Consider the following 26320-nt stretch of genomic DNA (forward strand, 5'->3'; position numbering starts at 1 on the left):
TTGCAGGAGCAATCTCCAAAAGCAGACTTATCCATTACAAAAGGGACAAGAAAGAGATCGGTGAAGAGCAGTGCAACCACTTGAAATGCTCAGAAAGAAATGGATTTAAACTGAATTAAGGTCAGCGGAACTGGCAAGAAAAGAAAAGTTGTGCTGTAGCCTCACCGAAAAAGCATTCAGATATTATGGGGATTATGATAATATAAATATCTCCAGAGACACTAAGTGATATAAAATACCTATTAAGAAAAGTATATTCAATGAGGTATACTGCAAATCATTATGAATATTCAATTCCAATCAAACTGAAATGAAAGAGAGCACTCAGGGACTCTGGATTTGAATTTGAGAAGACAATTGAAAGGAAAGAAAAGGAACTACAAAGAGAGATAATAAATTTGATCTTGTAAAAAATGCAGAGAATATTAAGCAAGCTTTTCACCTATGATATGGACAAAATCAGACTACATGATTTTAAGCATCTTAATATGCTTATAATATGCTCCCTTAACTTTTGCTGTTTATTCTGGGAACAGAGAGCTGTCTGTTCACCTAGAGCTGTTCAGTACCTTTTAGGAAAGAACTAGGTATGGCCAAACAGCAGGAAATATAGTAGGAAAAGAGAGGGAAATGTGCAGCAGCCATCTGACTGCTTCAATTTGTGGCAGAATTTTTTAGTGCGGTTGCATTGAGCAAATACTGAGAAGAGAAATAAGGTGTACCAGTAGCTTACGAAAGAGGCAAGCCTGTTCTGATCAATGGGGACTAGACAGCTGAATATCATAGCAACGCTATTGCACAATATTGCCAAGTAAAAACCCCTCCAACTTCAAAATCATTAGTAAGTTTTTCAAAGTTTCCACTAAAATTGCTAAAAATATGGATATTTTGCTCATCACTCCATTGCATTTATTAAACTAGTTTTGCAGAATTCTAACCCATTTTCATGTACATTGGATATATGAAATGCATGTTCTACTCAGTAAAAGGTGGCTATATGATTTTACTTTCATTAGCAGGCTCATAATTTTGATGAAACGTTTGTGAAGCATCTAACTGAAGGATTATTCTACCCAAGGAACAGATATTTCCTGTGTTTTCTCCCCTGTTCTTTGTTTGCTCACCCCTTTAATCTTAAAGACATCTTTCAGGGAGAAGACGAGGCTCAGGAACCATAAAGGATAAGAAATATGATTCCACTACAAGCAAATATTGAATCTATTTCTTCTTTTTTGGCTATTTCAGGTTTTGGACATTCATAAACAGATGTAGGTGTACGTGAAACTTTGTTTAGTGATAACAGCACAAAAATAGCAAAATAATCTGTGCTCAGCTTTTTAATAAAGCTACAAACAAACAGTGTGCCTTTACCTGTACAATCTTTCTTTCCCCACCAAAAAAATTGAAAATTTAGCCTGCAGCTTCTAAATGAGATCAAGTTCTTGAAAAATTGCGGGTAAGTCTATGGGAATAAATATTCAGATACTGGAGAATGTTTGGTGCTGCATTTCTAGATATAATAAAGCATCTATCCATAGAAATAGATTTAAAACCAGAAAAAAATCATTTGTCAGCAAAAGGAGCCAAACAAGTTCCTGAAATCAACTTCAGATCATATTCTCTAGCTAAGACCCAGTGTGTGGATCATTTTTAGGTCACAGTTTATTTAGTTTATATTTTCAAAACTAAGAGATTTTACTGACACTTAAGAAGAATAGAAAACATTTCCTGCACCACATTCAAACTTGGGTTGTAAAAGGATTTTCCTATGTTATTTTATTTTGGATCAGGACAGTGTGTACCCCTCTCTTAAAGGTACTGGAAGATAATGTCAATGTGAACAGATGACATATACCCGTGTCATATCGAAAGACATACATGTATTTTAATTTGTAGCTCACATCCACTGAAATATTGATGTTAGTGAGAATAAAGCCTTGAATGAAGTGACACTTCAGCCACTCTGGTATCTGAAGCACTATAAAAATAAAATCAAGATAAAATCTTCTTACAGTGTAAGGGATTTCATTCTGGATGCTTAATGTTTTCCTGCACAAATGAAGATGAAGGTATAAAGCTACCTCTTCAGAACAGCTTAGCCATTTTACATGGAGTAGAAAGTATTTTCAACCTGTGGACGTTGCACATCCCTAAAGCTGTTCCTGGTCTGCTGTTCCATTATTTGGAGTTGTTTATGAGTGTCCCAAGAGGAAATTACATTGGGGGTGGAAGATGAACATGGCCCAGATTCAGTTTTCCTTAATCCTTTTATTAGAAGAAATGGTGTATCATAGGAAGGACTGTTGACTCGGATCACAGAAAGACTGGAACATTCAGTGTCCATTTTGCAGACATGAAAGCGGTATTCCCTTCAGATTTCACAAATTTCCCAGACTGTTTTATAGGATTAACAGTAATGAGAACATGCCTAGCTAAACTGAAGCACAGAACTACACCTGGACTTCTCTCCTATTACTGCCATTTTTAGTACACAGGACAGTCTTTTGCACTTATGCGAATCTTAGGAAAATGGTTTTGTTTCATCTTTTGGAAACTTCTTTGTTTGATAAGGTTGTTTTCTGGCTTTTTCTACAGAGAAACTGGGAATAGCTGGTCTTCCCTCCATTCCTCCTCATCTCTCCAGTGAATTCTGAATAGTATCAACAGAAGACGCTGTGTGATCAGAAGTAAAGATACACAAATCTAACTTTTGTTACCCATTGTTGATAATCACTGACAACACTTCTTTGTCTAGGAAGCTCTGTACAGTTAAATCCAAATTATAAAGAAAACAGCTAATACCACAGCTCCAAGTCCTCCTTTCCTAATTCCTATTTTAACAAAACACATTTGCTCTATCATTCTGCAGTGTATGTTTGTGCTCTCTGACTGTATACAGCATCCTACTTCTTTTTAATTCTTCAAATCTTTCATCCTGTCTCACAACTGTTCAAACCAAAGATATCAGCTACATGGTTAAACTATAGTCCAACCAAATAAATTGCATTCAAGGACAATGTAAGACTTACTGAGAAGGTATGTTGCCTGAATGCTGCTGGTAAAGCTATCTGGAAAAACATCAGCCTTTTTAACTAAGCCTACTCGTTTGAAAGCCTGGCTTAGATAAAATGGACTCTGTCTTCCTCATGCACTCATGTTGCTTAAAACATTCCTATAAATACCAGTTTCCAATTACTTAACTGCAGAAAGCAATAGAAAAGTGAAAATGTGCACATTCTGTCTTTGCAGGCATTAACTTGAACAATTAAGTTCCTTCATTCAGTCTCTTCAATTATTTTTTAATTCTTTTTAGCTTAGTAAGCCTTTTCTCTACCTCCCCCTGACCCTTATCTGCAATCTAAGAGTTTCTGATAGTCTCCTGAGCTTCTTGGAAAGAAAATAAATATGGCATATTTCAAGATGTGCAGCATCTGTTGCAGGATGAAAGATACATAGTGAAAAAGACACACAGCCTGGAAGTATCAGCAAGACGTTCAATAAAAACAGATTCTGCTTTTCATAGTGAATATTGTACAAGTATTGGATTGCAAGATGTTGTGAAACTGGGATGGTTAACATCGCACTCTAGCTACACATTACTACATGACTTCATGTTGCTCAATTAGAAAAGTCTGAAATTTTTCCTCAAATACTTTGAGTTTGGGGATTCTTATCTTTTCCCTTGAAAGATGGGCTAATTTTTTTGATTCACAGTTTCTTAGGATTTATGTAGTGTTCTGTGCCACTGAAGTAAACTGAGCAGAAGGCCTAAATCACAATTAAATGTAGATTTTTGTAGCTGAATATAATGAATATCTAAGGAAGTATGCAGATATTTTCAAAGAGCTAGACTATATATACAATTCTGCTCTATGTAGAGGAACATGGAGGAATATGAAAACATCTGGTTGCATTAATCTGAGACTGATTTAAAGCCCTGCTTGGGATTGACACCTCACCTAATGATATGAACACATAGTGGATATTGTGTTTTTAGGAACAGTTCATGTCTTTCAGCATCTGCAGCTGTTCCTAAGAACTTGATCAGCCATGTAGCTTTGGAAATCCATATAAGCACGGCCTCAGCCTGTACATTACAGCCTTGAGGGCATAGAAAGGTCTAAGGAAACCCACCATGAATCACTCTGGTGTATACTGTGTAGCCTCTTCTCACCGGTATGATGACACCTGTGTCTATCATTGCTCTTATTTTGGTTCCATTAACTTGAACTCACTTTGCACTTCAAAAATTTCACCTCTGCTTCCCCCCTCATTAACATTTTTGTCTTTGAAAAGTGTTACAGAAGTCTCTCCATGTCCTTCTTCAGCTCTAATACAATTTAAACAGGATATGATTGTGATCTGGCTTTAGACAATGCAGGATCTGTTGTAGGTCTATACTAAATATTTTTCCTTTACCTTGTCAAAGCCAATCAAGCAATGACTGAAACACATGCTGTTCTGAATGAAGTGCATGTGTTTTATCTTTTGCTTCCATTTTACTTCTACTCCATTTAAACTTCTCCTTGATCTCTCATCAGCCTCTCAGAGTCCTTTACAGCTTGTGTTGTTACTGTAGCTGTGCAATATGAAACAAATGAAAAAAACTTCCTATGCACTGCTAAAAAAGATTTAAGAATAACACAGTAAAATCATATCAAAAGAAATTGTTCAATGCTAGTGAACACACACAATGGGATTTTGAAAGTGTTTTACAAAATCTGGTATTTTATTTTATCTTTCAAAAATTGCTGTATATTGGGTTTCCTTGATATATGACTCTGGAGTAGGTGAGAGTCACATCTGGAAATGAACTAGTTGTAAGAACAACTTCTTGGAAACACATTAAATTGATTTATCAACGTAATCTTTTTCTAATCTTGTTATTATGATCTTAATAATTTTGATTTTTGTGGGTTAATAAAACTCCTACAAAGTTCAGGCATTCCCTAGTTCACTGATACCGGAACTGATTCAGAGAAGTCACCAAAACCTTTCTGAAAACATTTTATGAGCTGACTTGGTCTGGCTTTTCTTGTTTATGGCTCTTACATAAACATATGTGTCTCTTGTGCTAGAAATCATGCGAAATAATGTGAAGAATCTGTAAGACCTTCCTTTTCTTTGTAAGTCCTCATTGTAGTTTCTGTGAGCAGTCAGTATTGGGCATAGACATGTCCCAATTGTAACAGGATTGTAACAGGAAAAATGGGGTTATCCATGGCATAATTTCCTTCATGAGATCATGTCAACCATGCAAAGTTGGCAATCCCTTTCCCAGTTTTAATTACAGAAGACAGTAATTACCTGCATTGTAAGCATTAAGTAAGATAGTCACAACTTTTTAATTAATTTCTAACATTTCCCAACTCCATTAGAAAGGTTTGCAGATATGATTAGGTCAAATAAAACCACTGAATATACTTGGATGAAATGCAATAATTTGACCAAAGACACAAACAACTCCCCTGTTAGGAGCTGTATCCGTTAATACAAACGGGTCCATAGTGGCTGCAACTCAAACACAGTAAACTATGTGAAATGCAGTGTATTAATTGGACCAGGAAGATTATTGACATCCTTGGGATTCAGACTTGTGTTTCTACGAATTCTGGCTGACTCTTAGACTATGAAGCACTTGCTTCATGTCTGATATAGTTTTAATATTTAGCTCTGTTGAAATAAATAATGTTGAAATAAACTTTTTAATGGTGGTGAAGTATGAATAGTGTTTCCAAGTCAGAACACAGCAGTTCATATCATTAAAATTTCATGAATTATCACTTCCCTTGGTTTTGTTCAAGTTGTGAAAAAGCAACCCCTTGTATTGTATTCCCTTTGCTTAATTGCTAACAGTTTCTCTGGAGAGTGTCAGTGACATTTACCTTATCTCTCTAACATACTTTCACCACAAGCAATTCTGCTTGCTTTCAGAGATGGAAGAACTACAAAACCGTCACACCAGAGACTGTAAGAGGAAGAAGTCAATGGAAATGCAGCCTTTTAGCTGCTGCTGCTGTGATCATTAATCACTTTTCCTTGCACTGGGAGAAAAAAAAAATAGTTCTTAAATCAATTTCAGTAGTGAATGCTAAACAGGCATTAAGAAATGCACTTACTTCTCTCTGTTGAATATGATGAATTCTTTCCTAACGGTTTCCAAGCACTGCTGCAGGTGTACGTTCTTTAAAAAACAGCATGAATAAGTTGATTAAAAAAGATGGAAAATCATAGACAAAAATCACAACAGAAATGATACTGAACAAAAAGGCTTATGAATGAATACTATCAGAAGGCATTTTGACGACACTTTAAAAGTGGGCTGTGATAGCACAATCAATCTTTCTTTCTTTTGGAAGAAGTTCCCCACAAAGAATTCCTGAGGATTTTTACATCTGATAGCTCTAAGAACAACAGCTTGCATGAGCATTCAAAATCATTAGGAGTAGCAACAGAATTTATAAAACCTAACTGAAATGAAAATTCAAGTCTGGAAAATGATTATTTCTTAATCTTCTCAGAAGTTTAGACTGTTTATACAACGACTCTTTCTACATGGGACACATTAGTCAAGACTGCAAGAGAGCTTTAAAACATTTATAAATAATGAGCTTTTCACTGCATACTTTTCATTTTTGATACTAGCAGTGGATAAATACTCCTTGTAACTATCTGTCCATGTGTGGGAAGCGTATTTGCCCACTGGCAACACTTTTTCATACTTTAAATGAGGATCTGTGAGAATCTTAAAAATTATTACAACTTAAACATGCTGTTACTATTTGACCGAAATAAATGGTTGCTTTTCATCTTGCTTTGGAGATGGTTTGTGCTATATGTAAAATGACAGACATAGAGGTCAAGTCTATTTTCAGAGATGATAAAACTGAACTAAACTGAGTTTGTCTGTTAAAGAGAATGTCACTGACTGCAGCCACAGTCCCCAGCTTACCAGTGGGCAGGTTTCCTTAGCTCCATCTTTGGATTTGTTTTTGGCAAGTCGCTTTTTCTTTTTATGGAGAGGCTTGGACTCTAAAATCATTTCTTCAAGTTCAAATGTAGGATCACAGTTCAGTCTTCCTTTCTGGTACAAAAGGATTCAAAGTTACTCTTTGAAGCATCATTGTGGGTTTTTTTAGTTTGCCTGGCAAGTGTTAATAGCATTAATAATGATCCAGCTTCCCAACCACATCTGTAAAATGAAAACTGTATTTAGGCCTGGAGTGATGTTTGAAGTTTAAATAAGGGAGGTAAGATAAAAATCATATTATAAAGCAATTATAAAGAGTTAGATCCTCTTCCTAGTTATATACAGATGTACTTCTAGAGTGACTACAATTATGTCACCCCAAAGAGAGATATTAATCTGGCCCAGGGTCTTCATCAGAATATTGGTTAGTGCTGTAGAACATAAATGGCAACTGTAATTGTGCAGAAGGGATAGGGAGTACTTCTAAGACCTTACTTGTTAAAATCTGATTTTCTGAAGAGTTGCAGGTGGATTCAGTTACCTAGCTCCTGTCCATGATAACAAAGGAAGGAGCAGGCCTTTTTTGGTTAGCAGCATTTATATAAAAAAATAGTTCATAGAATCATAGAATACCAGGTTGGAAGGGATGTCAAGGTTCACCTGGTCCAACCTTTCTTGGCAAAAGCATGGTCTAGACAAGATGGCCCAGCACCCTGTCCAGCTGAATCTTAAAAGTGTCCAATGTTGGGGAATCCACCACTTCCCTGGGGAGATTATTCCAATGGCTGATTGTTCTCATTGTGAGAAATTTTCCTCTTGTGTCTAATTGGAATTTCCCCAGGAGTAACTTGTACCCCTCGTCTTTTCCATGTCTCCCTGTGAAAAGGGAGTCTCCATCTTCTTTGTAGTCACCCTTTAAATACTGGAACATGGTGATAAGGTCTCCCCTAAGCCTTCTTTTCTCAAAGCTGAACAAACCCAGTTCTCTCAGCCTTTCTTCATATGGCAGGCTTCCCAGTCCTTTGATCATCTTTGTGGCCCTTCTCTGGACCCTCTCCAGCATGTCGACATCTTTTTTGCATAGCAGGGACCAAAACTGAACACAGTATTCCAGGTGTGGCCTGACAAGTGCTGAGCAGAGTGGGATAATTACTTGTTATCTCTGCTGGTGATGCCCTTGTTGATGCAACCCAGCATCCTGTTGGCTTTCTTTGCCACAGAAGCACACTGTTCACTCGTATTGAGCTTGTCCACCAGGACCCTCAGGTCCCTTTCCACAGAGCTGCTCCCCAGCTGGGTAGATCCCAGCCTGTGCTGCACTCCTGGATTATGTTTTCCCAGGTGCAAGACCTTACACTTGTCCTTGTTGAACTTCATAAGGTTCTTGTTAGCCCACTCTTGCAGCCTATCCAGGTCTTCCTGCAGGGTAGCTCTCCCTTCAGAAGTGTCCACTTCCCCACTCAGTTTGGTGCCATCAGCAAACTTCATCAGGGTACACTTGATCCTACCATCCAAATCACTTATGAAGATATTAAACAGTGTTGGGCCCAATATCAATCCCTGGGGGACCCCACTTGTGACAGGTTGCCAGTTTGAAAAGGAGCTATTTACCACCACCCTCTGGGTGCGGCCCGTCAGCCAGATCCCCACCCACTGCACAGACCACTTGTCTAGACTGTAACGCATCAGTTTCTCTAGGAGGAGGCTGTGGGAAACCGTATCGAAAGCCTTGGAGAAATCCAGGTAGACAATGTCCACCGCTCACCCCACATCAACCGAGCAGGTTACTTTGTTGTAGAAGGCGATCAGGTTTGTCAAGCATGATTTGCCCTTGGTGAATCTGTGCTGGCTTTTCCCAATCATGTGCTTCATTCCAATCTATTATGCTTTTTCTATTCTGTCCAATCTATTATGCTTCTTCTTACCCATTACTTACCTTACTTAAATATTGGGGATTCTCCATTTTTATGTTAATTTGTGATGCTTGAACCAAATCTTAGGATTCTTTGTTGTATCAGGAAGTCCTTTTTTAAGCAAGATGATTGGAAACATCATTTCTGTATGGTCATTTCCTTCCTTGATTCTTTTCAGATTCTTCCTTAATTCTTTTCAGGTTCTTGATTCTTTCAGATCTTTTCAGCATAAAAGTTTGTGGGAGCATAGTTTATGCCTTGAGGGTTTTTTTTAAATTCTACTCATTAGTGCAGTAAAGCCATCTCATGACAACATTTGGGATGAATTCTTCCCTTCCTATTTAGGGATAAGAGCTAGGGTATGGCCAGAAAATCTATATTTCAGCTGAACTCAATACATTTTTAAAAAGTCACGACTTGGCATCCTAATTACTGGATCAGTGTTTTGCTACTCCTGTGATCAGAGTAACATGAGTTCCTTTCTTCTCCTCATTCTCTCAAAGCATTTAAAAAAAATTTGCAAACAATTTGAATTTGTGGTGGAAGATCTTAAAAGCAGCCTGTTTTTCTCTGGGACTTCTGAGAGTTCAGTCACACCATTGTCACCATCAAGGTGGAAGTACTAAGATAAGTCATATATAAATGGCAGATATTATTTAGTAACCAAAGCCACTAAGCAGTAAAACCACATCAGAAATGACTTGTACAACTTGTGGTGTCCTACAATGAAACATTTGATTTAGAGATTTCTCCATCATTTTTATTCCTAGCAAAGTCTGTATACTCAAAGTATAATATTAAGTTCTCTGATGCCTTTTCCTGCATACTATAGGTTTAATAAGATTTATTTGTTTTTTATTAATGAAGGTTTATAGCTTATTTATATTTGTTTATAAATAAATAATTCTTTACATCTGATCAATATCAGTTCCTTTCTTGAGTGTGTACAATTTTAAGATTTGTTTGAGCACTTAAAAAATACATCACTTTAATTCTGAAGCTTTAAAAATGAAAGCAAATTACATTTAAATAATTGCTTGCTAAATAATTATTTAAATAAATATTTAACAATACAAAAAAACTACTAACAATTTATGACTCCAAGCTGAATATAAAGAAACTAGCTAAACCATAAACACATGTACGAGTTAAGTAAGAACGATGTTTATGGAATCAAACTACACAGGGAGAAATGTAACGATGGGACCTTCCTACCACAGGCGTCCCACGTGTCCTTTCGCCTGCAGAAGGCAGGCAAGCTCCTGACAGCAACGGCAAGCTCTCAAAATTTATAAAACTCTCTATTTGTAAAACTCTCCCCGGATCACACTGTATGTTGGCCCCAATTCACCCTCTCACCAAAGCCTGAAAACCAAGAAATATTTTGTTGCGTGGCCCCAGTTATCAGTGAAGGTTTTGCTGGTGCAACAGAGAGAAAAATTCTTGGAAAATGCCTAGCCAAACTTGGTCTTATGAAATAGCAAAGTTTACTATAAAAAGAAGTGTTGTGCTAGAAAAGACACTTTGACTCTGACCTTCTCACTGTTTTTTCTAACACACCTGATTGACCAGGTGGAACAAGCCCTGCAATATCAGCCTCTGTCCTGAAGTGTCTGGTAGAGCTCGTAATGGGACTTTCAGATTAATCTGAGTAGATGAAAGTAACTTTTTACTCCTATTTCCTTTTAAACATAGAATATTATTTTGCCTCCAATATTACAGATTTCCCTCCAATATTGTAGATTCCTGCCAAAACGCAAATGAGGTGAATCCATATGTGAACAGAATAGCTGTCTTTGGACACATGTTTAATGGCAGACAGTTCAAGGACTTCCTCTTTTCTCATTCTCTGTCACATTCACCACGATCAACATCAGCCACAGAGACAGGCCACTTGGCTAATAGAGGAGTACCAGACACATAGGTTCCACAATTGCTTCTCAAATTACATTTAAAATCAAATATAGATATAGATATAAATATAGATAAGTCAGAAAACTTATCTATGCTCTCTCAGGAGTAAGGTACCCTCAAAACAACCCAAATCCAGGTGGAAAGAAGCAAACAGCCACATGAGAACCGTGAATTAAGGAGTTAGGGTTAATCATCTGTGGCCAGATGCAGACCATCACACACTTCTTGTGCCCCAGCGCTGGGCAGGCTGGATGTAAGCAAGCCAGCTGGATGTGGAAAACTTGCAGTCCCTTTATTAGGTCCTATTACTACAGTCAGACTACCATATGTCACTGCTTAGGAGGTAGGCTTAGCAGGGTGGCACACGTCGCATTAGTTCGCTATACACTCCTGGACCAAAGCTGGCTTGAGTCCAATCCTCAGGAGCAGAGTGAAGATGGAGGATATGGCCCTATGAATTCAAGCTTGAGTGGGAGCAAGGAGGAGACCGAGGAGATGTCTGGGGAAAGGAAAACACTGGAGCAGCTGCAGGAACAGAGAATAGACTTGCCATAGGCAGGTTTCAGTAGCTGGTTTTGCTGAAGCAGGTTGAAGTCCTCTTTCTTGACTTCAAGTCCTAAGACATGTACCTAGGCAAGACTGGGCTTTGCAGAGTCTGGGACTCTCCTGGATCCCCATGTATGTTGTACCTTTGGGTATGGGGAACTGGATGCCTCTTTTAAAATGCAAAGCAGGGTTGTGAAGTTTCCCACATGCTGACAGGTGTGGATTAAACTTTCAGCTAGGAATAAGAGGTCTAAATAATCTGTTGAGTTTTGTCTGAGAAGTAGTCGACTTACACCTCCGATATCTCAGAGAGCAGCTCTAACTTGAAAAAGAAAAGAGGAAAAGCAGTCTCCATTCATCTTGCAGATCCACGCCACCATGGAGAATGGAGTTCACGGTCCACCAGGCCAGGGAGGAGCTTTGTTCTGCAGTGCTTTGCTTAGGGTGGCAACCTGGGAGAGCATAGGGGAAGGGCCTGGCATGGCATAGCAGTTATTCCAGCTGCAGGAACGTTGAGTAAGAGGGAAGAAGTCCTGGCCTTGGTTTGGTAGATATAACATTCACCTCTCAAGCTTTCAGCTTGCACCACCATTGAGCTACAATGTGAAAGGAAGGAATTTCACCCCTGGTGAACATTGCCCTGAAGTGCCTAAGAGGGGCCTGCCTTTCTCTTCACCTGTTGTGCTAGTTACCTGCTATATTCCTGGCCTTTCCCCAAGCTCCCTGAGGGAAGCTCTGCTTGCCCACCCATAGCTTTTTTCTCCTGCAGGATGTTGCTTCTGGGAAAGGCTCTGATCAGGTGCCAAGAAGCCCATCAAACACTGCCGGCACTGTCTTGGCAACCCACCCAGCTGCCTTTGGTCCATTAGGCAGTGCCCTCTTGCCCTCAGCTTCTGCAGGGCTGGATCCTGTCCCCATCAGATTTAGCAAGAACTCTAATGTGCACCTGGATGGGGACAGGGTCTAGCTATTTCCCCTTCCTCATCTTTATTTACAGTTGCATTAAAAAAAAATATAAACAAACCTTAGTATTCTCCAAACAAATGTATTGTTTGGAGAAGAATTATCATGCAATATGACTGAACAAAGTGGAGAAGCATGTTAACACTACAGTCATTGCTTTTTATTCATGGCCCTCAAATCCATTTAACTTACAAATGATCAAAATGGAAATATCCAGAAAATGCCAAAAAAATGGAACCACAGTAAAAAAGAAACGAGCAGATTCCCTCACAGAATCTGAATGTTTTAGTGTAGGAAACTGTCACAAAGGAAATAGGTCAGTCTTTTGGAACAATGTTTTTTAAGTGAAAAAGGAATAACGCACTGGAATGTTAAAAAGTCTTGCAAATGTTATTCAGATGCCTAACTTTCAGAGCAGCAACATTCTTCTTGGTATTCTTTGGCTCAGAGTTAACTCTCACAATCATTTGCTCTAACAGCTGAAATGCAAAGTCTGGAAAATGTTTTCTATTTGAAAGGGAAGAAAAAGTGAACCAAGGTTAATTAGTTTTTGTTATGATCTAATGAAATAGGCCAAATTTTCCCTTAGCTGTGACTGAGTAAATGAAAGTAGAATCCAAAGTAAAGCTTCTGTGAGAAGTAAGTCACTGAAGAGCAGTACATGCAAGCGTAAACAAGTAAAACAGCAGTGATAATTAAAGTCGGAATTTGCAAACACAGTTCACCTGGAATATTGACTTACATTAGGAACAAAGCCTGGGGTCACTGCTTTCTCTAGAACAGCATCCCAGTTGACATCAGCTAGGTATGGAGAGCTTTGGATGTCTGCCAGGCTTGAAAGACGGCACTCCGGGTCCTTAGTGAGGAGCTGTGATCAAGCACAAGGCATTTTCTAAGAGACTAGATGCCATATAAAAGAGTAAATGCATCACACGCATAAATTGTATGATACACAATTTTGAGTAAGAAAATGGCTAGGGAATCTCCTAACAACTCCTAGAAGTCCCAATCTAAAAAAATAAAAGTAATAACTCATAGGATATGAATATAATTTAATTGCCACCAGATGGCTGTTGCAGGCATGAAGTGTATAAATGTATTAGTAACAAAAGTCTGTTTACAAATACACAAGAGTCCAAGCAACATGGAACATCACAGTTCAATGTCACCTAAAAATTTGTATTTCATCTTTAATTTATTGGAAGATATATAGTTACACTGAGCATCCTGGCAGCAATTAAAATTAACCACCTCATTGCTCCATCTATCAAAAATAGATTGCTCGTTGCTGCAAAGGAAATAGATCTTGTATTGCTCTATTCACACATTCACAAACATTTCCTGCTCAAATATCAGTACTGATGGTCTGAAATACCTAAAAGAAACAGATGAGCCTTGCAGCGTGGCCAGAAAATTAAAACAAACACATAAGTGGGATTTGAAGAAGAAAGTGAGTTCCAGGATTATGATGCATTCAGAAAGAACCCTGTCTTGTAGCTTAGTGATATTTACAGCAAAGTGGCTCGACTTTTCTTGTTGCACATATAGCAACATGGGACAGGGAGAGATACAGCCCTTTTCATTTCTAAGCTCCCTGGCTGGAAACTGGCAGAAGTTCATAGGGCAGAGTGGTCCTTCCTTCCCTCTCCCACATGCACAGCTAGGGCTGGAGAGAATGGGGCCAGGGCACAGAGTGGGAATTACTGATCCCCAAAGTTTTGCTATCACTAGTGAATCAGTTTTAAAATAAACAAAAATATTAGATTTCTATTTCTTTGAGGCCATGAAAAGCCTGAGTCCACGCTTAAGAATAATCCAGCTTCTCAAGAGAAAATACTGCGCCATTCACATTCAGAAAAGTCTAGGAATAAGCACTGCTTTCTCATCCTTGAAATTTTGACTACCTAATGTGTGTGCTTGCCTGACACCTCTGCATTGTTGGAGGGGCTTCTGGAAGAGGAGAGAAGAGAGAACAGAAGATGTTTGTGCTTTCTTACCTTTTTCAGTAGTGCTACCATGCCCTTGCACCATGCAGATGAGTAGTGAACTCTTTCTATCTTGAACATGTTGAGTATCTCATCAATGGGGGTGGCTGAATGAATTTCATAGGGCCTCTGGGGTAAAGTTAAATCAATATCAAGTCAGCAAGAATGGATAAAAGAGTGTAGACAAGTCACATTTTCCTGAGTTCAGTATTGTTTATGCTGGAAATATCAAAACCACAAAAACATCTTATAACAATTTTGAGGCTAATCCTTCTTTGTATGTGTGCTTTTCTTTGGTCGTAATGAATGTAATTACTCATAGATGCATTTCCTCTGCAAATTTTTCTCTCATGAAAAGAAGCATCAGTTCAAATGAGATGGCTGAATAATTTTGTTCCTGGGGCATTCTATGTGAAATGTGGATTATTTACTATTTTTTACTTGTAGTACTAGAATGTACTTGTGATCTAAACTGACAAAATGGAGAAGTGGTGGCTGAAGGGATCTGTGTCATCCTGATTTTACTGAGTAGTAGATAGAGAAATTAAAAAATGCTTACAAAAATCTGTGTAAGAAGCACAGTAAAAAAGTAGACTCTCCAAATCCCAGTCCTTCTCCTTCCCCTTTTCAAAATCTAGAATTAACTCATTACATGGACCTATGGATTATATGGACCTGCTGTCCTGTGTTTGTTTGTGCCTAAATTCTTCTATAGGTGAAGAGAAGCCCTAGGCTTCACAGTGCTTTGTTGATGAAGATTGCTGTGATTTATCTTTTATTGAATGTAACATTTGGAAATGAAAGTACTACATAAAAATCTATATTCTTATTAATTATTGTGCACATATTTTTTAAAGACTTGTATTTGTGAAGCAAGTTGTTCGAATGATACTCTATGTTGATGTATTTTTTTAAACAAGGATAGAGTGTGAATTGCTTGTGAATTAAGTTGTACCCAGCAGGTGACAAATATGTGATATGAGATCTGCAGCCAAATGCCATCATAGCAGCAATGTGCGAACTGATGCATCATAATTCATATACAACATAGAGTTACCTTCTCATCCAATATCCTCAACAGCAAAGGGCAGACACTCATTACCTTGTCTAAGAACTGAATCATTCCTTGATATTTGCTAGCATGTACTGGTACAAGATTATAATTTAAGAATATTTCTAGGTGTTAGTTATCTAATCTGACAGCGAATTAGAGCCACTCTTCATAAAGGCTCAGAAAATATTCTTAGAGAAGATTCACGCACATGTTTAACTTTGAACATGTGTATGAAACCAAGTCTATTCCAAGGCATTGGGATGTTCTAAAAATAAATCCAAGGATTGCTTAAATCTTTTTGATTTGATTCACATTCCATTAGTCTGTTGTCATTTAGCTATATCATGTCCATATGTATTCAACAGGACCTAAATGCGTGCTCTGAATACATAATTTTCTTGAATCAGGTTCAAAACTGTCACTTGAAATAGTCTGTCATATGCTTTTCCCTACCTGTGGTAATGCTGCCATAAAACAGCTATTAAAAATGAAAGGTTAAAATTCTGTCTGTTGTCAAGAAGTAACCTACTGCTGATTTAGACTTGATATAACGATGTGACCAATATGATTGTTGAGCCAGAATTTACACCAATTGTTGGAAATGGTGACTCAGCTCTAAAAATAGCTACTTTAAGGAAAAATGAATCTTTGAAAGAAGTAAAAAGTGAGAATAAAAATAAGAAAGTTTTTCTGTTAAGAATGTTTCTGCACATGCCTTTTTCCTCACCAGAAAAATCCTTAAAAAACTTACCTTATTTTAAAGATTGTTAGCACTCTGCAACCTCACTTCATTTTTTGAGATTTGCAGAGATTTTTAATATTGTTCTTAGTTAACTCAAACCATAAATACTCAAAGAAATGACCATTATAAGCTTGGTCTTTTGAGGTCCTTCACACCTATATCTCCCATATTTTTCAGCTATTCGGTCCACTTGAGGGTCAGACCCCTTCTGTTTTATTTTGTGAAAAAGGAAAAAAAAAAAACTGCTTTGGTTTTGTTCACAATGTTTTACCAAAGTTCATTGTAAAAGAGCTCGCTAAGGAGAGAAATGTGCCTGCAACCTATTGAGAAATGCTAGCGCTAGTGGGGATAACCAAAAAATGGCCCAGACAGCTCTGTACTGGATGCAACATAAAATGATTGAAATAACCCCTCCTTTTTAATGTGCCTTTCTTCCTTTCCTCCTGCCTTCCCCATGCACTAGCATGCACCATGCTCCAACTGGAGAAAGTCATATCTCCAGGTGGCTCTGCCCAGTTCAACATCTTCCTCTTTATCCAGGGCTGCACCGAGTGCCCACCACTCTTTTCTGCGGCAACGGGGCTTTCTTCTCACTGCTGAACAAAGTGCTTTGGGAGCGTGGAGGAGGAGGGGGCTGCCTGCCTGCAGGTTTAGCTTGCAGCCTTGTACGCGCAAGCTGCCTCTTTGCAGCCATCTGCACGGGGCTGCTGCAGCAGATGGAGCTTTGGAGCTCACAGTTGTTACAGACAGCAACACGCCTCGGGTTAAGCACATTTCCTCAACCCGCCGCTGCTGCTCTTGCCATCACTCCTGTCAGTTTAGGCCCTCTCTAGACTAGAAAAATTTAGAAACACAATTCAGGAAAAAATACACCTTTTCCTAGTCTATACAAAGGTGTGGGCTGCCAAGGCACCCTCTGGCTTGCTTAGTGGGCAAGAGCCACTTTTCAGGAGAAAACAAGCAGCTGGCTTGCTTGACTGGAGCATAGACAGATGGCAATGTTTTTATTTAAAAAAAATTTGATTCAGTCTCAGCTTTGCTTTGTCTGTAGCCAGATAGACTTATTCAGAGAAGACTGTACAGATCTTGGCAAATGAATACCATTCTATATAATTTTTCATTTATTAAAGTAACTAGGTATCTTTTGTGATTAGTCTTGGGAGTTCAGCTTTCCTTACACAATCATTCATTGTGCTGTTTTATTGGAGACACTCATTGGTGAAAGGGTTGATATAAAACCAGCAGGATGTTCTTTTAATTTATTGTATGTGCAGCTAGTACTACCATCTGTGACTAGGGTTGAGAACGTATTCTGCTTATCACTGCCAGACCTTAACTGTTCAGGTTTAAATTTTCCATCCTGGGAAGAATGTTAGCATAAAAACTCAGTAATTTTTGAGAATGATGGTAGAGAAAAATTGCAAAGACTTTTTTTTTTTTTTAAGAAGGTTTTTAATACTTCTGTGCTTTGAGAGCAGAGACTGAGATTTGGCATGGGAGAGATCTTTGCATCAGGAGCATGACTTTTGCCATTTCTATGGAAATAAAAAAAAGTTTGGGCAAGTTTTAGGCCTTTGAAAAATGTAGCTTCTAGATTGAAGTAACAATGTATAGACACTCTGAAACATAGTTTTCCATCTAAAAATGGGAATAATAATTGTTCCTTATTTCTAGTTTGCTTTGTCTGTCATCCTACATGAAACTGTGAGATCTTTGTGGGATGGATTGTCTGACATCACAAAGTGCCTAGCAGGACACGGTAGCCATACTGTGTTAGTGTCATATGATAACAAATACTCCTCCCTTAAAAACAACGTACTGGAATGCAATAAAATCCTCTCTCCAAAATAGGAATTAAGAATAAAAAAAAGCTGCTACTTTAGCTACATGTCATTATCCTGAAATAGTACCTAAATTACTGTTTTCCATAGGGAATAGTAAATATTTAAGCAACGACCTTCAGTCTTTTGAACCAAAGTGGAAAAGAATTTTCCATTGTCTTCTGTCATATTTGACCACACTCAGGAAGATTTTTCGTTAGGCTTATTCACATAATTGATTAGATAAGTAACAAGTGCACTGGCAGATAAGCATTTTCTGTAGTTGGGCCAAGCATCTTAGGGTATTACATTAGCTCTTTTAAGGTATTAGCCAAGAGAATTGAAGATATAATAAAGCCTGAAGTAACTCAACTTCTATTTGGAAAAAAAAATACTGTTGTTTCCAATTCGGCATTGTTGAGAAGTGATTAAAACCTTAGGCCTTTCCTTAGCCAAACTTAGGCAAACTTTCATAACGTAACTGAGAGCGGGGTGAAATTTTTCTGAGAATGTTTCCAGCTGGGAAGGACTCAGGATGGCATTCCTGACCTGAACCGCAGCCTCGTCTACTCAAATTTTATTACGAAGGGTGCACTCAGGGGCACTGCAAACTTTAGGACTTCTGTCAGTCAATGTGTTAAATAACAACAAACCCTATCATTCTTACCCAGCCCCTCAGTAATTCATATGCTGTAATTCCTAGTGACCACCAGTCTACTGGGTACGAGTATCCTGGACCTCCATCCATAAAGGCCTGGAACACTTCCGGAGCTAAAACAATAAATCAAATCAAACAAAAAGCATTATATTAAGGTTAGACTATGGATCATTAATGCTGGCAGCTGAAAAATGAATAAGGATGCAATTAACTGGTATTAAATACATTTGTAAACGCAGCATTTTCAGGATGCAATTTCAGTGCCTTGGTTTGCTGGCAAAGAGTGCTTTTGTACAACAAACAGTGTGCTGTTTTGTGTGTTTGGTTGCTTTGCTGAGAGCGTAGAGGAGAGCGATGGTGCAACACTGTCTGTGTTTCTCCCTCTGCAAATGCAATACTCTCACATGCCGCTCTACTAAAGCAAGGGTCTCTAAGAATATATCTACACTGGGTTTTGACCAACCACGTGGGCAATGCTGAGCTGTGGGTTACACCATGTCTTTTGCTGCAGGATCGCCATGCTTCACCTAGTGCTGAACAGAGCTGGAGGCAGGAGAGCATTGAAGATGGCCCAGAGCTTGATCCTGGATTGGCTTCATGCCCAGCTCTCATATCAAACCCCATACTTTATCATCTGCATTATATGCTTCTGGGGAGCCTTCACTGGTCAGGGTTTTTCAAAAGCCAATAATTTTATATGTTAGTTCCCACCTGGTCCATTTGGGTTTTATGTTATGTGGCTAAAATAAGAAAATGGGAAGTGTGACTTGGAGTATTTAGGGGAATGCAAACATTTTATGGGACAAATATTTGCAAGCAAGGTGATTCTTTGTGATTGATGGAGGTGTGGAACATGGTAAACCTCAACCTCATTCTACATTTGGATAGAATTAATCAAAGGGGTTTTAAAGGTATTCAGCATAGAAAATGCTAATTCAGTTCAAATCCTGACACTGATTGTATGCTGTGAGAAACTCTGTCATGACTGGAAATAAACACGCTGTCAATAAAGTAATGAATTCCATAAAAATAATTTTCATAGGGGGAAAAAAATAAAGATCTTTTCAAAACAAGGATCCAGTTGGCTAATTTCAGCAAGAAAGACATAGTAAATAATGCCACTGTAGTTTCTTCAGAAAACCATATATAAATGAGAGGATATGAAATGAAATGAAAAGTCAGTCATGCTTTTCTAATTATTTCACAGCTGAATCTCAGTACACTTTGTGAAAACAGCACTTTCCCTGGGGATTTTCTAAACAACACTATCACCAACCGTAACATCATGCTAGATTGCAATTACCATGTGAGCCTCTTCTGGCCACGATACCGAGTCTAATGTACCACATTACCACCTGATTACCATCGCATCACTTTCTAATGGGCATACTGCAATGAAATATGTAATCTGGTCACACACTTCTGACTGGCAGTTTGGGATTTGACTATGTATGGCATGTAGAGAAGCACCTTTAATTAAAGGAAAGGCATTCCTTTCAGAGGACCTTTTGCAGTCCTTGCATCATTAGGGATGGCAACCCAACAATTTACAACTCCAGACCTGAGTTCGGAAAGTCTTGAAGAGCCAAACCTAATAGAAGATTTTGGCACCCATGAAGTAGATGCGGCAAAACCCTAATCTGTAGGATAAAAAGCAATGAATGAATGAAAGTGATCCTATAGTCTCTGCCCAGCAGGACCTTCTCTAAATAGGTTTGGCAGGAGCACTGCAGGCACCTAAATAAACATTTTTGCCAGAATACGTGTGTTTGGCAAATAGCTGACCAGTGAATCTCTGGCATAGGTAAGCTTGTGCTGTGATCCAGTATAGCATGAATCAACAATGCCATAAAAGTCATCACACTGAGTTAGCTCTGTCTCACCTCCAGATAGTATAGCTTCATGTGGCATACTATATCTTCAGATGTACTTCAGATCTTGTTTGCATGCTGCTGGGGATCTGCATAGACACAACTTACATGTGTGCGGTCTATCATATAGATAGATGCTAAGAGGGTAGGCAGGATTTTTTGTGTTACTTTAGTGGATCAATGCACCTAAATTGCACATCAGGCACCAAAGACATATTTTGAATGTCACCTTGTAGTGAAGGTTTGCTTTATTTAGCCACATTCATTACGGTTTTTGCCCACTGTGCCTAGATGATGTATAATATCTCATTACAGAAAATAGCCTTTGTGGCCTTTCTACTGAGTTATATAGGTAAAATATTGGTTTCACTCTTTCTTTTATAGCTTTAATATTGTAATAATGCAATGGATCACTATCTGATTTCTGTGAGGTAGAGGTGAAAGTACTTTATTGATGTAACCTACAACATTGCCAGAATGGTGCAGCTGTTTTGCTAGTTCAGTGACTGAGTTATCCACTTTTATTTTATTTGCTTGTTCTAAAAGCTTCAAGGTCAAGTCATCCCACATTAAGCAGATCAGCAGAAAATGCTTTCTTTTGCCCACTGGCCCTGGTGTTTTGAAGCTCTGTTTTCTTACCTTAAGCTGATGGCATCCTTAGATCAGAAAATGGGCAGTTAGGCTCCTGATTTTTAAAGCAGATGATAGCCCCTTTTCCCCTGTAGCAGTATTATTTGCAGTCCAGCTGGACTGCCTCTCTGGATTCAGTCAGCTCCAGTGAAGCTGTTGTAAGCACCTGCTTCACAAGATGAGGGGGAACTGATAGAAGGTGTGATATGATTTACAATGTCTTACATACAGGTTTTTTCTCAGGGTGAAATCTCAATCCTGCTGAAGCCAAAAGACCTTTCCCCAGTTTGGGAAGGCTGTTAAATACCAATCTCACACTAAGCTTGTACTTAATGTGTCTAAAAGCCTTTTTGAACTGAGACATTAGGTGCAAATGAAGGTCTCCATGCTGTATGGTAGACTTCTGGAGTTTGCCCGCTCATTCAGAAACACAGCATGATTTTACAGAAAGACAGCAGATCCTCCAAGTGATGGGGTTAGCCAAGCTCTGAAGAACTAGAGCTGTGAAATACAGAACATATCATTAGGTTTTGCTGTAAGAAATAACTGTCAGGAGAACAAATTCAGAGTACAAACTGGCTAGGATAAAAGCAAATACAAAATCTGAAAGTAAAGTTAAAATTCTACATTGATTTTCTTTAGGATTGTTATTGAAATAGACTATCTGTAATCTTTTAAAATTTGAATCTGATCTCAGGACAAATTATCTTGGACAGCCGTCCTGCAGCCTGATGTAGGTAGGTTGTTCCAAAGGATGATAAGATTTGAGCTTGCCAGCTTGTAGCAAGGACAACAGCTCTGCTGTGTGCACCCTTTCTGCACACATCCTCTCTTATCATAATAGATTTAGGATGAGAAGGATACTTACATCTTTTACCCCTGTGCATCTACCTAAATGCCAGGATTCTGCCTGCAAAAGTTCATTCATGTGAACAACAGTGAGAGAATGCATGTAAGAACGAGAGTTTCAGATTTTTTCCTCAAGCAATTTCTACTTAACAAAGGCTTTTCAGGAAAATACGTGGTTTTAATACTGAGTCTGATCCTGCAGATTCTTTTGGCTGAGGGCTGTAGTTACTATCAATCACACACAGTTAGAGGGAAGGCAGTAGAAGTTTGCATGGTGGAAGCACAGCTTTTAAATAGTGAAGCTAAATCAAGTAATAGCAAGTCTAGCAGCAAGAGTGAATTCAAAGACAAGTGAAGTAATGCAATTGGTAGGTCTTACAGATCCTCATAGCTCCCCATGAAAAAACATCTTTGACATGATGAACTGCTTTACTAGACCTGCCCAAAAGAGTGTCTTCAACAGCAGTAACCTGGTCCAACCTCACCGCTCACCCTGCTTTGAGCAGGAGGTTGGACTAGAGACTCCTGAGGCCCCTGCTGACATGAATCACCCTACAATCCTGCAATGCTAATGAAGGTCAAGCAACCACCTTCTCACAGCGCATCTGAGTGGGGTGATGAAGGGGTCTAAGGCCAGAAGCCTCAATGGGACCTTTACAGCCTCTTCCTCTTATCAGACATCATGAACTGCATGGGCTCTTCACCTCTGCTCAGACACCTGGAAAAGCTGTCACCCAAAGTACTGGGGACTTTTGAAAGTCCGGATCTCAGAAGCAATGCAGTCTTTTAGTTTGGGAGATTACTCTTCATATGTGGCAGAAGTGTGATCCGACACCTTTCATGCAAGGCTTTGGTAACTACAAAGACAGAGCATTTCAAAACTAATGCCATTCCAAGCTGGGACATCTCTGCTAATTTTAACAGGGCAAGCAATAAAAACAGGAATGTTTCTGTGTCTTGTATGATAATGAGTAAATGCACATATTTAACTTCAGCAACTTGCCAAGCTAAAAATCCTCTGATTGTTTTTTTTCTTTTCTCCATCTATATTTTTCTCTTCATAATATACTTTCATGCTTTCACTGTTTATCTGCTTTGCTTTCTTGAAAAATGACATAAAATGAACCCACCTTTGCGCTGCATTAAGTGCGCTTCAGTGCGTTCCTTGGTTGGCCCTAATAGATATTTCCAGTTAATGGCATTTTTTCCAACTAATAAAATAAATCCTCTTCAGAGCTCTGTCTTTTGATGCTTTTGCACTGTATCTTTCTAGTAATACCATATAATTGCAGACTGTGGGAAGTAAATAAATAGTTATTTCTCTTTAAAATAAAACCATACTGGAGAACGGTTAATAAAAAATTGAACATGAAAGCAAATCTAGTGGGTCTGCATCCATCTTAGAAATAGTGGCTTCCTGGGATATCTATACTCTTGTTCTGTGGGTTTAGCCATACTTGGAGCTCCAAATCATTTTGTGAAAGAGAGAGTAATTTCTGACAAATCAATTCATATATATAACTACTCACTGCAATTGTCATAGCAGTCAGATGATCTACAGCGTAAATGATGTAGAGGATGCATCTCATACTGTATGCATATTTCCCTAAAGATCTGTAAAAAAAAAAGTACAAAACTGAAATTTTACTTAACTGGTTGGTAATTATGTACCCTATTTGCGGAAGATTATCAGTATCTAACAATATGATTCATGAGCTTGAAATAAAAGCGAATATCCATGTAAGTGCAAACACTGAACCCAATTTTCACTATTTTTTCCTACTGTAAAAGAGCACTGTGTACATCGGATAAAATGCTTTTAAGTAGGGTTTCTAAAAATCTGCTGAGTATTCAAAGGTATCACTTAAGTCCATAGTTAAACTATAAGTGCTCCAGGTCTCTGAAATTCAGGCTATTTTAATTTGGTGCCCAACAGTGGGTTTGAAAATGCTGTCCATAATAAAATAGTCAATTTGAGGTCTATCACTTGGAATAGTTGGCACAAAGAATAGCTGTTATTATTTCTGATGGAGCATACTGGTTTAATCGTAAAGATAATTCATCAGACTAAATCACAAAATGAAGAGCTTGGAGTGGCTCTAATACAAATCTTAAATAGCACAATGTGGCCTTTCTTTTCTGATGAACTGATTTAAGTTTCACTCCCTTCGCAAGAAGCTAATCAAAGAGCTCCGGGTGTACTTGCCTACCACTACCCGGGAGACTGCCAAGTGTTGATTAAGAAGCTTACAGAGCTATTACTTACTTTGAAGCATCACCGACTTCCATAGGCTGCTTTGAAACTTTGCAAAATTGGTGAGAGGGAAAGTGAAGTGAGATGAACGCATTAGACCCTTCTTCAAGTGGCCTTTACTACATACTAACAAATCAGCATATTTAAGCAATAACTTGCAAGTGAGTCTTGCAAGATCGATTAGCTGTAAGGAGCTGGTTCTCCACAAATAGCAAAATGTTGCCAATGAGAGCTGGTCATTAATTCTTACTAAATGCCCTGTGCCAATGTTATTAATATGACAAACCGAAAATAAAATAAAAAATAAAGCCATAGTGGTTTGGCCTCAATTTTTTTGAATGATCAAGTTCAGGTGGGCACGTCCAAAACATTTCTCAAAAATGAAAACCCTGACGCTAGTCACCCAGTTGGCTAGCTAGAGCTCTCTGTAGTCTGCATCTCAGCAGAGACCCTACATGTCAGTAAGGGGAATCAGGGGTTTGTGGTGTACGGCAGGGGTTGCAAAGCAATACACTCTGCTGTAGTCGTCGTAGCAGAACATACCTCAGTGGTACGGGTTTTATTGTAATGCCTGAGATTTCATAGATAAGAAAATAGATTCCAGTGTCATTAACTGAGGTTCAGCATACCATGCTGCCAGGTATCATCCTCCTTCCTCATATTAGTCCCTGATCTTGGGAAAAAAAAAAAAAAAAGAATATATATATAAAAATGGATATATACACATATATACGATGCACACAGTATAAACAGTATTTTGATTGACTAGCACAGGACAAGCTGTTAAAAGCTTAGACCTTTCCAAATTTTAAATGTGTGAATGACTTGATGTGTATAACACATTCATAGTTTCACCTTGCTGAATCAGGCTGAATGGATGACAGAGTGAGCTGAATAAAAAATGAACTTGATTTTTGAAATAATATTCCAAGAACCTTGGCCTGAGATGGTTCAGTCCATCTTTTTTCTTTCTCAGCATTGTGATGAGAAAATATTAATTTTCACTTTCCTCTGAAAAGTAAATTCAGAGGTCAGTAATTCTTCTAGGTCATGGTTTAAATAGAAAACAGAAATCAAACTACAGTGATGACAAGTGATCTTCTATTTAGAGTAGAAGCTGTTTTAAGAGCAAAATGGAAGAAAACAACTTCCCTCTCCCTGAATATAAATGTGGACTTGGTAAACTATCAATTTACCTCCTAGTGTTCACTTTCTCGTGTGCTAAAAGGGTCTAAATTATAGTGGACAGCTTTCTGACTCAGAGCTTTAGACTAACCAACTGCTAACTTCTGTTGTATAAGGCAAAATGCTGCTTAAAGCCTGACCATGCTGGGCTGGCAATTTTCCAGTGCGAGGTCTAGACTTGTTACAGCAGTGTAACTGATTTTGGACCATTATTCACATAATACAGCTCAATAGTTTTAATACTTATATTTAACGCAATTATTCAATCAAAGTAAGTATTTTAGATTCCATTACCTGAATACAGATACTGCATTTAGAATGCCTTATTAGTTTACCATGTGGCTATACAACCTCTCCCGCCCTTCCTCAGAGTGCTGTCCTCATAAAACCCTCTGCATTACTCCACAACTGAACAGAACCCATTTCTTGCCCTTGCATTTGCACAGAGAAGCCCTTACTGGTTGAACATCTGGATCAACCTCAGAGAAACAACCTCAAGTTGTTAGCCCCATTGAAAGAAAGCCCAGCACCAATGAATGCGTCATGGTCTCCTACTACTGAGTATGAAATGATCCAGAAGTACCTTCCTTACTCCATCCAAAAGCTCACAGCGGCTGCAGTGCCAGTTTTTCTAGCAACTTGTTGAAGGGATTGTGTGCAAAAATATCCATTTGCTATTTGGAAGACTGAGGCAGCGTATGGACAGCAGCCGTTCTGCCCCAGTACTGAAATTAACTGGTCTGGATAACTGGGGATTCACAGGACAGACTGTATACCTGACACATCAGAAGGACTATTACTTACGTACTCATGTCACATACTCATATCAGGTTAGCAAATGTCTTTGCATCAGTTTATGCATGCAAAAACCTGGGGGAGTTGTGTGGCTTGACCAAAGAATGAGAGTTACCCAGGGGGCAGAAATGCCCTGATGGGCTGCTGGAAGTCCCCACTTGTTGCCCCGTC

The 26320-nt window shown here is 38.6% G+C and overlaps 1 protein-coding gene across 2 annotated transcripts in view; it reads right to left on the reverse strand.

The window, feature by feature from the left end:
- The window catches only part of STK32B (serine/threonine kinase 32B), a 182242-nt gene that overhangs the window by 15868 nt on the left and 140054 nt on the right, over positions 1–26320 (reverse strand). For both annotated transcript variants that reach the window (XM_050896172.1, XM_050896173.1), the window contains 5 exons: positions 18575–18678; positions 14304–14420; positions 13049–13174; positions 6953–7084; positions 6120–6184 (listed from right to left, as the gene is read on the reverse strand). In XM_050896172.1, the coding sequence (XP_050752129.1) occupies positions 6120–6184; positions 6953–7084; positions 13049–13174; positions 14304–14420; positions 18575–18678 (544 nt within the window). The remainder of the gene's footprint in view (positions 1–6119; positions 6185–6952; positions 7085–13048; positions 13175–14303; positions 14421–18574; positions 18679–26320) is intronic.

Source organism: Gymnogyps californianus, chromosome 4, assembly GCF_018139145.2.
Source record: "Gymnogyps californianus isolate 813 chromosome 4, ASM1813914v2, whole genome shotgun sequence".
NCBI classification, from domain to species: Eukaryota; Metazoa; Chordata; class Aves; order Accipitriformes; family Cathartidae; genus Gymnogyps; species Gymnogyps californianus.